The sequence below is a fragment of the Nanorana parkeri genome, unplaced genomic scaffold, assembly GCF_000935625.1.
Source record: "Nanorana parkeri isolate BGI_ZX_2015 unplaced genomic scaffold, ASM93562v1 scaffold2602, whole genome shotgun sequence".
NCBI lineage: Eukaryota > Metazoa > Chordata > Amphibia > Anura > Dicroglossidae > Nanorana > Nanorana parkeri.
The window spans coordinates 16177-33489 of NW_017308870.1; the positions used below are offsets into that span (position 1 = coordinate 16177).

At 43.0% G+C, this 17313-nt stretch overlaps 1 protein-coding gene across 1 annotated transcript; it reads left to right on the forward strand.

The window, feature by feature from the left end:
* Nucleotides 1–445: 445 nt before the first annotated feature.
* Nucleotides 446–16646, forward strand: LOC108802016 (nuclear factor 1 C-type-like). Its single transcript, XM_018573903.1, has 5 exons — nt 446–572; nt 944–1128; nt 1387–1540; nt 4247–4332; nt 16560–16646. The coding sequence occupies exons 1-5, from the start codon at nt 446–448 to the stop codon at nt 16575–16577; spliced, it is 570 nt and encodes a 189-aa protein (XP_018429405.1). The 3' UTR covers nt 16578–16646.
* The last annotated feature ends 667 nt before the right edge of the window (nt 16647–17313 follow it).

Genomic DNA, 17313 nt, shown 5'->3' on the forward strand with positions numbered 1-17313 from the left:
ATATGTTAAAATTGACATCAGAGGCTCTCCAATACATTGTCATCTTTGGACAATTTCTTCTTTTTTTATTTGGTATTTTTACTTTTAATGCTAAAAATATTCTCTATTGTCACATCTTTTAAATTGTATTACCTTCAGCACTCTATTGAAAAAAATATTGAGATTGTGCTTCATGTTGGCTTTGTTCTCTAATTTTGCACAGATAATTGACTACATTCATTATTCCAGACTACACCATATGTATACTTAAACCACCCATAATTAGTATATAAACTAGTGTCATAATCTCACATATACTTTATCAGTGGGTGCTTATCTTACTAGCCTGTAATAAGATCTTAGTGGTACAGCGCCTCCTTATTTAGTCAAATGTGTCTACAAAGTTTGCATGAAAACATATAATCCTGTCTAAAATGTTTTCTGTATTGTAATTGGTTGGATAGGAATGTCTCCAACTGTGAAGAAATCTGAATTGGATAAATCACCATTTCACAGTCCTTCTCCTCAAGACACATCTCCAAGAATCAGCGGCTTTACTCAGCATCACAGGCCGGTCATAGCTGTGCACAGTGGTGAGTGAAAAGACCCAAAACATTGAAACTTTCACACGTTGGCTCTATTGATCGGGAAGTGAGTGAACACATACCGTCGCTCACTTCCCGATCATCTCCCTGCAGGGATTCCCCCCTACCCTCTCTGATCCTCCAGCGTTGACTGGAGGAACGGACGGGCGGGGACAGCTGGCTTTGCCTTCAGTGAGTACTGAACTGTGCACTCACAAGAAAGCTAAGTGCAGTTTACATTTTATATAGGTATAATTGTATGCATCAGCCTTTATTGTTACACATAACAAAACTTCTTGTTTTTGTTATATCAGTTGTTTATTTATCCCTCTCTTTTTTTTCTCTTCCCATTTCTCCTACACTATCTTTGCATTACTCAGGTCTGGCACGCAGTCCCCATACCTCCACAACATTACACTTCCCCCCTTCCTCCTTACTTCCCCAGGCTGCTTCTACGTACTTCCCACACACAGCAATCCGCTATCCTCCTCACCTCAACCCTCAGGATCCCCTGAAAGACTTGGTATCCCTTGCCTGTGACCCGTCCAACCAGCAACCTGGCCCGGTAAGCATGTGAGCGTTATAAAAACAGAAGTTGAATATGTTTTTATAGACAATGTAGCACATTCTGGGTTGAAATAATAGTGACACGTGTAAAATAAGTGGGGAATGATGATAGTTTTGTAGATGTTGACATGTGGTTTTCTGTATATAGCCTCATAAAATATTATTTAAGTTGGGTATTTTCCCTTAAAATATTATGCTTCTGGGGCTATGCCCTAGACTGTTACTATATCTGCTCTCCACCCACTTGCTATCTCAGCTGAATGGGAGCGGCCAGGTGAAGGTTTCAAGTCACTATATCTCCACGCAGATGCTGGCCCCACCTCCTCCCGGAATGCCCCGTCTTGCATTGCCCTCCGACACCAAATCTACTACTGCATCTGATGGGGGTACCTCTTCACCCACTTCTCCAAGTGAGTACCTTTTATGGCACTAAGGTATTCACAAAATTATAGTGCAATTATAAACACTGTGCATTGATAATGCAGCCTTACATGTTTGATGAATGTTACTGAGCATTACTGAGTTTCCTTTGCTTGCTACAAATTTCATGAAGGGTCTACTCAAACAGATAATGTATATTGTTATTTACTTCATAGAAACATTTATCTTTCATTGAGAGAAAAAAAAGTTTTTTTTCTATTGTACTTTTAGAGACACAGCTTAATAGTAAGTAAAAATAGGATTGTACTGCTACCTGCAGGAGAAATAGACACTTGGCACATAGAAAACGTGAAGGCCTTCCCCTTTAAGGCTATAACCCCATGCCACCTTGTATCTGCTCAGTTTCTTAGTTTTTAGGAGAATGGATGTCTCTTATGGATGGTTTATCTAACAGCCACAGGTAGGTTTAGGCTGGATACCTGAAATCCTGGAGGAGTTTCCCAGTCAGCAGTAACAACCTATCTATGTTCTAGTTAGCACAGGACTTGGCTATTCAGGAAAGGCCAGTGCTTCTCGGACCTTCAAGTTTCCAGCAATCTCTCTGGGTGACCACTGGTAGGCAGATTTTTTTCAGCAGACAACATCTGTATCCAGATGTATTTATGGACATGTGTCTGAGTTTCGAGAACCTGAATGTAAACTTGCTAGTTTCTTGGTTCAACAGGAGGCTGATGTAAATCCACTTCCTGCAAGGTTTATCATCGAATGTGCAAAACTTATTTTTGTGGTATGAGTCTCTGGGGGTTTCCTTTTTGGTGGGCTGTGTTCTTTCTTATATTCAGTTGGGGGTAGAACACTTGGCCCTTAATACCATCAATGGTCAGATATCTAGCCTTGTCCATTCTTTTTTTTTAATGACAGAGTCTCTTTGGACTGATTCCTATGACTGGGCAGGTGTGAGGTGGAATGGGGTTTGGCATCTAGAAGGCTGGCCTTCAGTTTTTTATGTGCCTGTAATCTGCTTTTCATTGAGGAAGCCGTATAACGATAGTTTTCTTACTATTAAGTTGTGTTCTTTAATAGACCCCGAAAGAAGGATTTTATAGCGAGTACAAAAATCCTACTTTTTCTTACTAAATGTAGTATGTTTTTCTTGATTATTGGTGAGTTGAATTTGCAATGAAATATTCTGTGTTCTCTGTAAGGAATGGTATTTTGATATCGCAAAGACAAGTTCTTGAGCTGCCTTATTCTTAATCCCCAAATCAGAGCCGAAGCCATGCAGTCAGGATTAGGTGTTGTATGCATCAAACTATATATTGCAACCAACAATGTATTTATGACTTTAAAATGGATATTAGTATGTCTAAAATGCCTATACGTTTTAAGGTCAGCTCCTCCCAAAACTGTTATTTCAGTTTTGTCTACACAACTGGGAATTGATTCACTTATTTCTTATTCTGTCTGGTCTCTCCTTGCCTATTCTACATTATGCAAAATTCACAAGAGAATGTCAGTTCGGCAAAACGGGAATTCTGGAGAGAGAGAAAGTCTAAGGGGGTTATTCACAAAGCTGCCGAAGGCAGCCAAGTGAATAAGCCAGCCGAAGTGAAGTGAGCCGATTTACCCTGGCTCAGTATGGCTGATTTCTACCGTACATCGGCTGCCTTCGGCTGCACTTCAGTCAGCTGAACATGCTCTGCATGTTCAGCTGAGCCCAAGTGCAGAAGGACTTCGACTCAGCTGATCCAACATCTGGATCGGCTGAGCCGAAGCTCCGGCAGCTCACTCGCTGCCATTCGCCCCTATTCAGATAGGGGCCATACGGCGTGAGCGAATAGCCGAATGCCGCTGAGCGGCATTCAGCTCGCGAATAGCCGAATGCCGCTGAGCGGCATTCAGCTCGGCTATTCTGCTCGGTACCTCCGTGGTACCGAGCAGAATAGCAAATCAATAAAGAGTCTTCAAAAAAAAATGTTTATGAAAAAATATTTTTCAAATGCCAACAAATAGTAAAAAGAAAAAATATTTTAAGATTTAAAAAAAAATAATAATAATACAATTATTAGCTAGCTCTGCCCAACTGTTTCCTATTGGCCAGCACCTGACGTCACGGGCAGCTCTGCCCAGTTGTTATTGTTTAATGACAGTTCAGCGTCCCCAGGTCATTTGGGAACGCTGATCTGTCATAACAACTGGCCAGAGGCAGCTGTGAGATCACGGCTGGCTACGCCCAGCTGTCATTTGCTGAGCGAAAGGCCAGCCTTCGGCAGGCCGTTCGCTCCGCTTCGGCTGACACTTCAGCTCAGTAGAGCCGAAGCAAAGGTCTTTGGTTTGGCTGAGCCACTCGCCCGCCTTCGGCTGCTGTACGGGCTATTATGAATAACCCGCACAGCAGCCCAATAGCCCGTACAGCAGCCCTTCGGTTCAACTGAACCAAGGCTATGCCTATATCCTTCGGCTCCTTTGTGAATAGCCACCTAAGAAATATAAGAAGCCAGTGTGTAATTAATTTTTCTGGTCAGCACGCAAAACTGCAATTTCAGTTATGGGTCAGAAACAATGCTCAGAATACTCATCTGGCTACATTTTTACTGTGGTCTGGTCTACTGTGTTTTTTTTTCTTTGTGCTTATGCTGTTATAAAGGTTTGTAGGTGTAGTCTTTATAACACACACTGCACCTAAAATCTTGCTTTATATAAATTACAAATCACAATCCTTTTTCATTTAACAGCGTATTCTGCCCCTAGTACACCTCCTGCAAACCGATCCTTTGTAGGACTAGGTCCAAGGGACCCTAGCAGCATTTATCAGCCTCAGGTAAGTGTGGAACAATAATTTAACCACTTGAGTACTAGACTGTATATACCCATGCATTACCAGGCCATTTTTCAGTGCTGTGATTGTTTGGCCGACATTTACTTGGTCAATCAACATTGTTTCCAAATGCATTCCTAGCTTTCTTTTTGTGGTAATTAATAATTACTGTTTTTAAAAAAAATTATTTACTGTATAAAGTAGTGTGTTTTCTTACATCTACCCACAATCATTGGGAATCACTGGTACTTTAAACACAACCACCCCCAACAAAATGAAAAAAAAATCCCACAATCATTGGTGGTCAGTGGTACTTTAAAAACCCCCTCCTTTGAGAAAGCAAAAATTGATGGCACAATTATTGGTTCAAACCCCCCAACCAACCCCACCACTTTACCTTCAGTCTGCTGAAATACTCTTCCCTGCTGTTTTTATAACCATTTGGCCCATTTCCATATCCATATATTTACCCCTGTAAAAAGTAACATTAAAATGAACTGTGTAATTCGTCTGGAGCTTGTTCAGAACAATGTAGTTGCTGTATTTCTCTGATGTGCTCCCACAGCCGCGCAGTGCATAGGATAGAACAATATTTGCCAAATGGTAAAGTTTAAATTCTGTTTTTCTCTCATTTTTATTTTGAAATAATTACTTCTGAACATATTTATTTGCACTGCCCTGCTATGGGTATTAAATATAAAATTAATAATTTGACCTGTGTACCAAGCAAAGTGATCACAATTCCTAGACAGACTGTTCTAATATTGCCATTGCCTGTAAGTTCGGTCCTAAACTTGCTGCTGATACATTTGATATTTAATTGCGAGGCTGTTCCATTGGGTGCTCTGTAATTGCCGTGGGTGGCTGACAAAAAAATGAGACAGCCAATCATGCAGATTAGTGTCAGTGGGAAGCTATCCTGTGTACCATAAGCAGGGACAGATCTCATGTCCACAACAGGGACCTGTGTATATGTGTGTGGGTTGCCTGGTAGGCCAATCAACAAACTGGAGGTGGTGACATTCTACCCTCTGGTGTGTGTTGGAAAAGTGGTTGCACAAGGATTCCAGGTAACAGAATAGCTTGGGGATCTCAGAAACATGTGGGAATCACCTAGCTACTACACAGTCCTAAAGTGCACCAGATTGTATGCAAGATTTGTGTCTGCCTGTGTGTGTCCAGCTAACTAGATTTTTACAGATTGAGATTCTTCCTCTGATGATGGCTGATGGTATTGCAGGCTGTGATAACTGTTTTTATAGCCTTGTTCTACCACCCCGAACGCAAACTCTTTCTCTTCTCTCCTCTCCCAAACAAAGATGTTGCTCTAGTCGGCAAGTGGATGTGGGCATCATCTGGTAGCAGCGGTAGGATATACACTGAGTGGCCAGATTATTATGACCACCTGACGTTTGTAGGCAAATTAGCTAGAATTAGCTAGAATTTCGCGCTGAAGTTGCTAGAGGGCCAGACCATTATAAATAGGGAAGCAGGTTGTTTACCACGACAGTAGAAGTGATTTTTTTCTGAAGATATGGGTAAACAACGCGATTTAACAGACTTTGAACGTGGGATGATTGTTGGCACTCAAGCCATAGAGCGAGTATTACCAAAACAGCAGAATTCGTTAAATGTTCAAGAGCAGCTGTTGTTAAAGTGTTTAAAGACTGGACTGTCAGCCGAAAATCTGGGTCTGAACCTGCGAATTGTGGCCCTCAGCGACTAGTCAATGTTAGGGCAGAACGGAGAGTGGCAAGACTGGTATAAGACAACAGAAGGGCAACAGTGCAGTGTCAGATTGCTTGTATCACCTTTCAACATCTCGTGGAGTCACGAGGCGGCCCAACGAAGTAATCTCATGGCCCAACGAAGTACTGATGGGGTGGTCATAATAATCTGGCCACTCAGTGCACATTGTATTTGCAATGTTTTTGGTTGTTTCCGTTGTCCGAATTAGGGAACTTCGGGTCATTGTGATAATTTGCCAGTGTGCTGGTTAACTTCCAAGGATGCACAATGGTATTTCTGTGGAGGGGTCATACCCCTAGGGTGGCCTTGGAGGTGCTGCAGCTCTCTCGCTCGATGGCCGGCCTGGCCTTTCCTAACTTTCATATGTACTACCTTGCATCCCAACTAGTGGTGGTTCATGACTGGCAGGTCCCCCAGATTGGGAACACCAGTACGGCAACTGAAGCAGCCATACTAACATCCTTTGAATCCCTTCAAAATGTTGTCTATAGGGGGTTCAATCACAACCAAAAGCTCCAAGGGGCAGTCATGATTTCTGTGACTGTCTGTATCCTAAGATATGTTGTCAATCGATTCTCACTATCCCAATGGTGCCATTCTCCTTACTCCACACTTATGGGGCAATCCCGCCCTCCCAGAGCTGCAGCGCCTGCCATCGGTCGCCTTCTGGTCCTCAAAAGGCATTAAATCTCTGTCTCACTTATTTCAAAATGGGGTGATGCCTGATTTTCCACAGCTTAGGAGGGAGCTGAAGCTCTCCCGGTGTGATTTTTTTTGCCTACTTTCAACTCCTACACGCGATTCGAACCCAATTTGGGTCGACCGCTTTTACACCAACTCAGTCACCCTTGGAAGGGCTGCTGCGAAGAGATGACTCAGCAAAATTGATCTCTACTTATGGGGAGCTTATGTCCTATAGATCCAGTAGGTTTGACAGCCGCAAACAGAGGTGGCGGTCGATCCTCCCGGATCTAGTGGAGGATGATTGGGGAGACTTTGAGGGTAGCTACATGTCATCTGTGATAGCCTCTAAAGACAAATTGATCCAAATGAAATTCTTTTACCAGGTATACTACACTCCCACTCTTCTACATAGACTCGGCTTTCACCCGACCTCGCGTTGTTTCAAGCGATGCGGGCGGGAGGCCGACTCCCTGCGTTCTGCCTCCTAGGTCTATGTGGGTAGGTGCCATTGGCCTCAAGAACTCAAACGCTCCTCCGCCTCCTTTTATTCTATGCCAGAAAGACCATCCTCCTCGTCTGGGGTAGCCCGACGGCTACTTCCCTGGGCTAGTGGAAAAGTCTAGTTGATCAGGCATTGCCCATGTACAAACCCACGTACGAGCAGAGGGGCAACCCGGCACGTTTCGGGCGTATCTGGGATCCATGACTGTCCTCCTCTAACACACCTGTAGAGATGGGGTGAAGTACTGAATACACTCTCATTCTTTAGCCTACTGACCCCATTCTGGTTCTCCGAAGTCCTGGACGTATTTCCTACTATGTTGACTACATGTGGCTGTGTCCAACTCCCTATGTTGCATACTCCCTGAGTTGGAGGGTGACTACCACGTATTGAATCTTGTAACCATATGACTGTGTAACCTTGTAATCTTATGATCATATGATATGTGCAGAGTGTGTAGATACTGCATAATTGCATAATTGCCTGGGTTATGTTGACCCGATTGATGTATGTCTGAAGAGTGTTTATTTTTGTGTCTATGACACTTGAAAATCTCAATAAAAAGCATCTTTAAAAAAAAAAAGGATGCACAATGGACGGCGACACTGTGCACATTGTCTGGCTTCATCCTTGTGCTCTCTGTACCTTGATAAGTGACACTTATCAAGTGTGGGATTATTTTATGTTAGTGCATGGTTTAATCCATTAACCCATGTACCAAAGGCTGGAAGCTTTTTAGAAGTGACTGTTCTGCAGAAGTCCACTCTGTGCATAATGTTTAAAGGAGAACTATGGGGTTAAGGCTTTTCCCCATAGTTCTCCTTAGGGTAACGGGAGGACACAAACTAGTGTCCTCCCGTCACCCTAAGCTCAGTATACCGCGAGCTGTAGCTCGCGGTATACTGAGACGCCGCAGCTGAAGCGGATCCCGACAATTGTGCCGGGATCCGCCCAGCTGCGTGACTGACAGCTGGCTCTGCCTATCCAGAGGCAGAGCCAGCTGTACCTGCCCTCTCCCCGTCTGTTCCGCCAGTCAGTGCTATCGGAGCAGGGAGGGGGGAATCCAGCCCCTCCCCTGTCATGGCAGAGAGCCGTGACAGGATCGAGAGGTGAGCGAACGCCGGTATGTGTCCGCTCACCTCCCGATCATTGTCACAGCTCGGCTAGAACTATGAGGTGAGTGAAAAGCACTCACCTCATAGTTCTCCTTTAAGACATGCTTGGCAATATGTTCCCAACCTCCCCTCTTGTTTTTCTTTCTATCTTTATTTTGGCTGAGAAAGGGATCAGCTACAAGAAGCAAAGCCAAGGTGATCTGCTTAATCTGCGTTAGGTCAAAAACATCCAGACCACAAGGGCCAGATGAAGGAGCAGATGGTCTGTGCCCTGGATTAGCATGATTGAGCAGACCAACCCCTTTCTTTGATGTCACAGGATGCGATACCCAGGAGAAGGAGTCTTCCCCACCACAAGATGCAGATGGATGTGATGTCCAGGGTGACCAGCCTGAGAGCCAGATGGGGGCCAACCAACAACTTCTAAACTCAGCTGATCCACCGTTACATCTCCAGCTCATTCTGCATCACAAAGCTGCTTCTGTAACACAAAGAGGAGCTAGTTAAACTCCAGCTGCAGCAGAATGGGTCTGCTGGTTCCATGGAGTCCAGTGGAGAAAAAGTATATAGAACCTCCCTGAATAAGTTCCTAATTTTAGACAAAGATGGCGACATATTAACTTAGTAGGTGAGGTTTAATAAAGACAAAGGTCCATCCAGTTCAACCTATGTTTTTTTGTGTATGTGTTTGTGTGTCTACATATACAGTATATGGCTCTAACACTTCACATATCCTTGTATATGTAGTGAAAGAAGAAACTCATCTAGAAGTTTCTTGAATTTATGAACGCTATCAGCAGAAACCACTGCCTGTGTAAGGGAATTCCACATATACTACGCGCACAGTAAAAAACCCTTTTCGCAGTCTAAGATTGAACCTCCTTTCTTCTAACCTCTTGCGTCCTCATGTTCTCAATACAGTTCTCGGTAATACCAACTTGTTCTGTATATTGTGGTGATTGATGATTTTGAAGACTGCAATAAATAGCATATTCCCAACAGTGATTTCCCTTTTTTTATATTCATTTTCATTTCTATCCATAGTAATTCACCATTATTCCCATTCACCTGCGCTATATTGTCCCGTACATTCACTGCCGGGTCATTCCTGACATACAAGCATACTCCTCCCCCTCTTCTTCGTTCCCTATCCTTTTAAAATAAAGAATATCCTCTAAAATGTGCTGCCCAATCATTTGAGCCATCTAGCCAGGTTTCTGATATTCCCACTCGATCATATTCTTGTGCTTACGATTTTTTCATTGCCCATAATCTGGCTACTGCTGCGCGCATACAAATTTTGTATATTAGATTTTAGTACTTTAGTCTCTGTTGAGGTCACCATAATTTCCCCTAATTACCCCTCAACTATGATTTGTGTCGTGTTTGATCTCAGCTTATTGCCTGACTTAATCCTCTTTGATCCCCCCCAAATGTAGTTTAAAAACACCTCTAACCTATTTACCATCTTCTCCCCCAGCAGAGCTGCACCCTCCCCATTTAGGTGCAGTCCGTCCCTGCTGTAGAGCAAGTAGCCGACTGAGAAGTCAGCCCAGTTCTCCAAGAACCCAAACCCTTTCTTTGTACACCATTTTTTTAGCATTCTAAGCTCTCTGGTGTGGCTTGTGGTACAGGACATATTTCAGAAAATACCACCCTGGAGGTCCCTTTCTTTAGTGTCTCACCTAAGTGCCTGAAAGCATTGTTCAGGACACTCCATCTTCCCCTCACTTTGTCATTGGTATCCACATGTACCATGACAGCTGGGTCTTCCCCAGCCCCTCCCAATAATCTTTCCATTGGATCCGCAATGTGCTGAACCCGAGCACCCGGTAAACAACATACTGTTCGCCGATCATGTTCTTTATGACAGATTACCCTATCTGTTCGCCTAACTATAGAATGCCCTACCACCATGATCTGTCTATCCTTGCTTAAGCCCCTGTAAGGCACTTCCTTGCAGGGATTTGAAATAACTTGATGTCAGTTCTGTTTGTCCAAGAACCATTATTCATGCTACCTACCTCCAGGGCTGAGGGGCAAGGCTCTGGAAGCATTTGTGAGTCTTCTGGAAGATTAAGGAGGACTAAGAAGGTGGACATTGCAGTGAGGTCCTAATGACAACCAAATGGACCTTGCTTGCGGTCTGCATGCTGCTTTCCACGAGTGGCTGAAGGGACTGTGGGATCAGTTTATTACCATTACCATTACCATTATATCACCACCTCATCCATCCTGTCCCTCTGGTTCTAAGGATAATTCAATACATTATACAGCAATGTGTTGCTCACCAGGGCTGTGCAGCATCTCAGGAAGCTGTGCAGGTCTGACCAGGGCTGTGTGGGGTCTCAGGAGGCAGTGTGGGGTCTCAGGAAGCTGTGCGTGGTCTGACCAGGACTCTGCGGGATCTCACCATTGCTGTGCGGGTCTCACCAGGGCTGTGCGGTTGGGTGCAGGCAGCGGGAAGGAGGAGGAGATGTGCAGCCAGCACTGTAAACAGGCATTGTGAGGTCTTGGATCTTGCAAGTGCAGAATATTACAGCAACCGAACCTGTAAAAAAAATGTAAAGGGCCACTATCGCCCTTTAGTATAAGGCAAGTATCGGTGCATCCTTAATTCTATCCATCCCCCGTATAGGCATTAGACCCCCCTACATTTCCCCTATAGGCAGCAGTTCCCCACCATAGGGGTGTACAGGGACAATGAGGGCATGCTGACAGGGGCGTCCCGAGGCCAGGTGTCACCTGGTCTCTAGACTGGGTGACACCCCGCTGTGTTGTCATCGCGCATGAGCGGACATCTGATTGATGCCTGCCGGCAGCCATCTTGGTGATGGACGCCGGCAGAGAGAGGAGGGGATGTTCAACCAGCGGGATAAGGTATGCCGTCGGGTCCCCTCCTCTCTCCTGACACTGTCAGGCTCTCGGTCCATGACAGGGTGCCCGACTTTTTAGAGGGGGGGACACCAAAATAACTGACAGTCATATTGGTGTCACCGCCTCCACTGGTGGCACCCGGGTGCGGGCTGCACCCCCTTGTGATGCCACTGAATGCTGGGACTTGTAGTTCCCTGAGTGATATGTGTGTGTGTGGGGGGGAGGGGGTGGGGTGTACAGGGACAATGAGGGCATGCTGGGACTTGTAATTCCCTAGGTGATATGTGGAGGCTGTACAACAACAAGTCCCATCGTGCGCTCATTATCCCTGTACACCACATATCACCCTGGGTACTACAGGTCCCAGCATGCCCTCATTGTCCTTGCACACTTCCCCCCATATCACCCAGGGAACTACAAGTTCCAGGATGCATGTGTCCTACAGTAGTTCCCTGGGTGATAAGTGGTGGGTGTACAGGGACAATGAGGACATGCCTTGTAGTTCTCTATGCTATGAGGCTGTATGGATTCCTGTCCTCCTGAAAGTACAAGTAATACAGCGCCATTATAAAACATAGAATAGAACATAGTTGACCTTGAACGTTTCAAGCTAAATTATGTTTTATTCTATGTTTTAAATAATATTGTTAAACAGTAAATATTTATGGGTCTCTTTCCCTTTTAACCCAAAAATGACAGCCGCAGTAAAAAAAAACTAAATAAAACAAACGATATATGTGGTCAAAATAACTAAAAACAAAAATACACCGCGCTATCAACATTTAACCCTTATCCCCAAACCCTGAACAACAAATAATTAGTGACTGTTGAGGGGAGCTAGGGCACTGCACTTTTTTGGCTCACTATTTGCCATAAACACAAGTTGGAGAATTTCATTAGGGAGTTTCTTTTGGCTCCAGTACTGATTGGATTGTGATATATTTACACATTTTTCACATTTAGAAGATTGTTCTATTCACATCTAACTTTGATATAACGCTATTTTATTGATTTGTTTGCATTGTGTTGATATATTTAGTGGTCTTTTTCATATACACTGATTACCGACTATGTGTTGCTTAGGGTTTGGGATAAGGGCTAAATGTTGAGGGGAAATGGTGCAGTGTATTTTTGTTTTCAGAAATAATAATAATAACTCGGGAATGTGTGCTTATTGTAAATATAGAAATGGCAGATACAGTGTGTGTTTAATTACAAAGTGTTATTATTCCTAAATAAAATGTATGTGGACAGGATTAGGTGCCGGAAATCCACCTTTGGGAAGGGCGGTGATGTCTGCAAATTGTGTACTGACAGTGTAGAAACCTTCCACAGGAAAGTTCTCTCTCTTTTATTGACCTGGATTATTATATACAAAATACAGTATATCTATCAGTGATATACAAAACTTCACACAATGCACAGGACACAGAGACATAGGAATTGGGCACTAGGACTTGAAGAAGCTTACAAGCTCACAGAGACACACACACACACACACACACACACATACACACACAATGACACACTGACAAAACACAGTGACACACACACATTCAATAACACACACATACATACATACATACATACAATGACACACACATACAATGACACACTGACAAACACAGTGACACATACAATGACACAGACAAACAGACACACACACAAGTACCTGGAGCTTGGGACCAGGAGGCAGTGAGGACAGAGAGGAGAGAACGGCTCCTTCCACAGTGCAGAGAGTGGGCCCGAGGAGGTAGTGTGAGGCTCCAGAGAAGGCACATGGCGGGGGACAGCTAGAGACACAGTGTAGAATGAGCAGGACCGAAGTCAGCACAGGGGGCGGAGCTGAGATCGTTACAGCAAAAGCCCGGAGCCCCGTCCACTCAACTACATGATTACCGCCGGGTCTGCCTGTTTCAATATTGTGCTCCTCCCGGCCAGCCCGCTTATCGCTGCCCGGCAGCCGGCGCCCCCCTCCATCTGTGCGCCCGGGGCAACGAAAAGAGGTAGGAACATGGCAAACTATACAGAGGCCAGCCCCTCTGAACTGTTTGGCCTAGGGGTGGCAGACCAGCAGTTGGCTGTGCCTCTCAAGTACCATAAGCAATTACTCATGAAATTTGTCTTGCCAGACACTTGGGGATATAAAAGACCAATGCCATCTTGCTTGCAACTTTTACTGGCTATACATGGGAACTCTGGTCCTGTGTAGAGCCAAAGGAAATCTCACCGCTCCAATTCCTTAGCCACCATCAGGACTCCCCAGGTGCTGGTCCAATAGGTGCGTCTCCACCTTAGAATGCAGCAGTATACGAACAGACCGCACTATCCAGAGAATTCCAATATTGCAGACTTTATTAAAACACAGCAAATCCAGTATATCAGTGAAAAAGTGTATAAAGCTACAAATGCCAGCACTGCACACCCCAAACCAACTACAAGCTCTCACGTTTCACCCGAAGGTTTATTCATAGAGGTAACAAATACAGACCAGAATCTCACTTAGGCCCTGTTCACACGACGTCCGTTTTCTGTGCTGACCTGATCCGTACGCTCCTGCACTAAAAATGCATCCCAATGTATCCCCATGTGTTTTATGGGCTACAGTTCTCACGTGCGCAGTCCGTTCAGGTTACGACAGAAAAAATACTGCATGTCACATTTTGTACGGTCAGGAAACGGTCCAAAAACGCGGCAAAAACGCATCCAAAACGCACAGCACTGCGGCTAACATACTGACAGCCCCACTCCAGTATCAAAAACGCATCAAAAACGCGGCAAAACACATAGCAACGCGTCTGCAGATCCGCACCTGATCAGGACCTGAAAATCATGTGAACAGGGCCTTAAATGTGTTCAAAAAACTCCACCTTACACAGGTGCAGGAAGCAATGCTCGCTGATGGATAGGTTAACTCTAAACTGGCTGGTGTATAAGGGTCAGTAGAGCACAAAGAAACTACCAATCCCATCATATATGTTGTAATCTCCATACCAAATGGAGTCAGATGTTTGAACTCAATCTCACCAAACCGCAATCTCCCTGTCAACTGTGCAGGGTGTAAGACGGTGCACAGAAGTGAAATATATAAAATAAAATATCAAATTCTTGCAAATACATACAAATGTACAAGTGTATACACACATAAATAAATACATACATAATGAAATAAACTATAACAAATGAGTGGCTGTATAGACCAAATTATCAGTACTATAAAACACAAAGCTTAATCGCCATGAACATATACACATAAACACATATTTTACAACCACATATTTTACAACCATATCTACAGCCCAATATGTCAAAACAGGAGAAGAATGCCAGTCATTAGTTAAAGGTAAAACCAAAATTGATATGATAATGCATGTAAATAAATAAATCAAAGGTGTATGTAAAAAAACTGCATCCACAGTTCTAAAAAGTGTAAGTGCACGTTAAAAACAATATAAATATAAATCGGAAAAAATAATCAAACTAACCTCTTGATCATTCTACAATGATGATGTATTATCCATACATGAAATATCCAATGTAAAAAACATTCTCAATCTACAATATTATATAAAAAGTAATGTATTGAGATCTCATTAATGGATATACATTGATCATTAGCATAGTCTCCTAAAAATACTATCAATACTATCAATTAAGTAACAGATGATTACTAAAAATCTTTCTTATCATAAAGGTCTTAAAGTCTTACCAATATACTGTTTGTGACAGATGGTACAAGAAATTATACATATAACAAATCGGGTCTGACAATTGACTAGCTGGTTAATTTTAAATGTTGTCCCATTAGAATAAGAAGTCACAAGATGATTATCACCCTAAATACTGCAGCTTGAACATCAGGCTGCATTACATCTGTAGGACAAAGTTCCAGAAGGAAAACCATCACTGCAGCCCTCCACTGATCTTGCCTTTATGGCAGAGTGGCTAGATGGAAGCCTCTCCTCAGTGAAAACACATGAAAATCACTTGGTGTTTGCAAAAAAACACCTGAATGGCTCTCAGACTGTGAGGAACAAGATGTTCTGGTCTGCTGAAACCAAGATTGAACTGTTTGGCCTTAATTCTAAACATCTGGAGGAAACCAGGCACCGCTCATCACCTGCCCAATACCATCCCAACAGTGAAGCATGGTGGTGTAGGGGTGTTTTTCAGCAGCAGGTACTGGGAGACTGGTCAGGGTTGAGGGAATGCTGAAAGGAGCAAAGTACAGAGATATCCTCAATGGAAACCTGTTCCATAGTGCTGAGGACCTCAAACTGGGCCGAAGGTTCACCTTCCAACATGACAACAATCCTAAGCACACAGCCAAGACAACACAGGAGTGGCTTAGGGACAACTCTGTGAATGTCCTAGAGTGGCCCAGCCAGAGCCCTGACTTGAACCCTATTAAACATCTCTGGAGAGACCTGAAAATGGCTGTCCACCGATGGTCCCCATCCAACCTGACTGAGCTTGAGAGGATTTGCAAAGAAGAATGGCAGAAAATCCCCCAATCCAGGTGTGCAAAGCTTGTCGCATCATACCCAAAAATACTTTTGGTTGCAATTGCTGCTAAAGGTGCTTCAACAAAGTTCTGAATAAAGGGTCTGAATACTTATGTGATATTTCAGTTTTTTCTGTTATATAAATTCACACACATTTCTAAAATTCTGTTTTTAGTTTTTCTTTATGATATATTGGAGTTTAACAATTCAGATTATTTTAAATCAATGAAACTAATTAAAATGCCTAATATAATACATACAATTATTTTAAAAAATATAAAAAAGGTGGTAAAAGTCATTTTAGGTTTCGGCCTGAAAAATTCTACTGTGAGCTTGGTTGTAAGTTTGCTGCATATGTGTGTGATATTGCATCGTGTGGCTGTGCCCTTATGTTCTCTGTAATTGCAGTGGGTGGCTGGCCGCCGAGAACAATATGGCCAATCTGCATGCAGATTAATGTCAGTGTGTGGAAGCTATCATATCTGTAATAGGCAGGAAAGATCACATTGCCAGCAACGGACAATTGTGTGTATGGGGTCTATTTGAAAAAAATGCGCAAGGCCATTCGCCCTGTGGAAACATATGCCAAAAGGAACGCTCTTTAATTTTAATTTTTGAATGTTTTCATGTAATATTGTATTATGGCCACTAGATAGAGCTAAAGGAGCCTAGGAAATAAGTATTTATTTTCTATGCTCCTTGGCATAGTACCTCATTACTGACACGGTTTTGTAAGCATAATTTTGCACCTTGCTTAGTGCTTTGTCCTATATAACCTTGTCTGTGTTTTTTTCTTAGTCTTGGTACTTGGGATAACAGTCTTGACCTACCTTCCATCTAATGGAACCATCAGACAGAAAATGAGGTTTTCTTCATAGGTCCAAATCCACAACGAAGTCAGCAAAAATCTGCAGCTGTTAGCTCAAGATTACAACAACAACTTTTCATATTCTGATGGACCCTTATCTTCAGAAAAAAAACAACAGGGCTATTGTTTTTGCTTCAGTGATTATAAGCAAAAGTATATGGTTTTAATCTCCTTTTATTCATAATTCCACTCACAAAAGGGTTGACCATCCAACCAGCAAGAAGGAAGAAGAAAAATAATCTTCCTGTCGGGATATAAATATAATTATAGAAAATATATAACTTCGTTATTTAGCTCTGTTTTATTCCATAAACATTTAACCTGTTTTTGCCTGAAGGACTTTAGCTATGACAGCTAGCCATTAATCAGATACACATAATGTTGTGATATGCACCTTAGCCTTCTACCTGGGCCTTGTCTGTAACTTCAGGTACATATTGATCCAGGCAAATGCTCAAGTTTGTTAGTCTGTACTTCATGAAAAAGCTGTTTGTGTTTATGTAGACATAAAAATAATTGTGTGTGTAGTGTAGAAAAAAATATCTCTCTACAGTGCCTTGCTTCTTTTTTGCTAGGCACTGTACAGATGTTTTCTTCGTATAATATGTTATACACACAAATATTAAAACTTATAAAGAAATGGGAATTTTTTCCATGTGTTGAATTACAAATCCTTTACTGAAA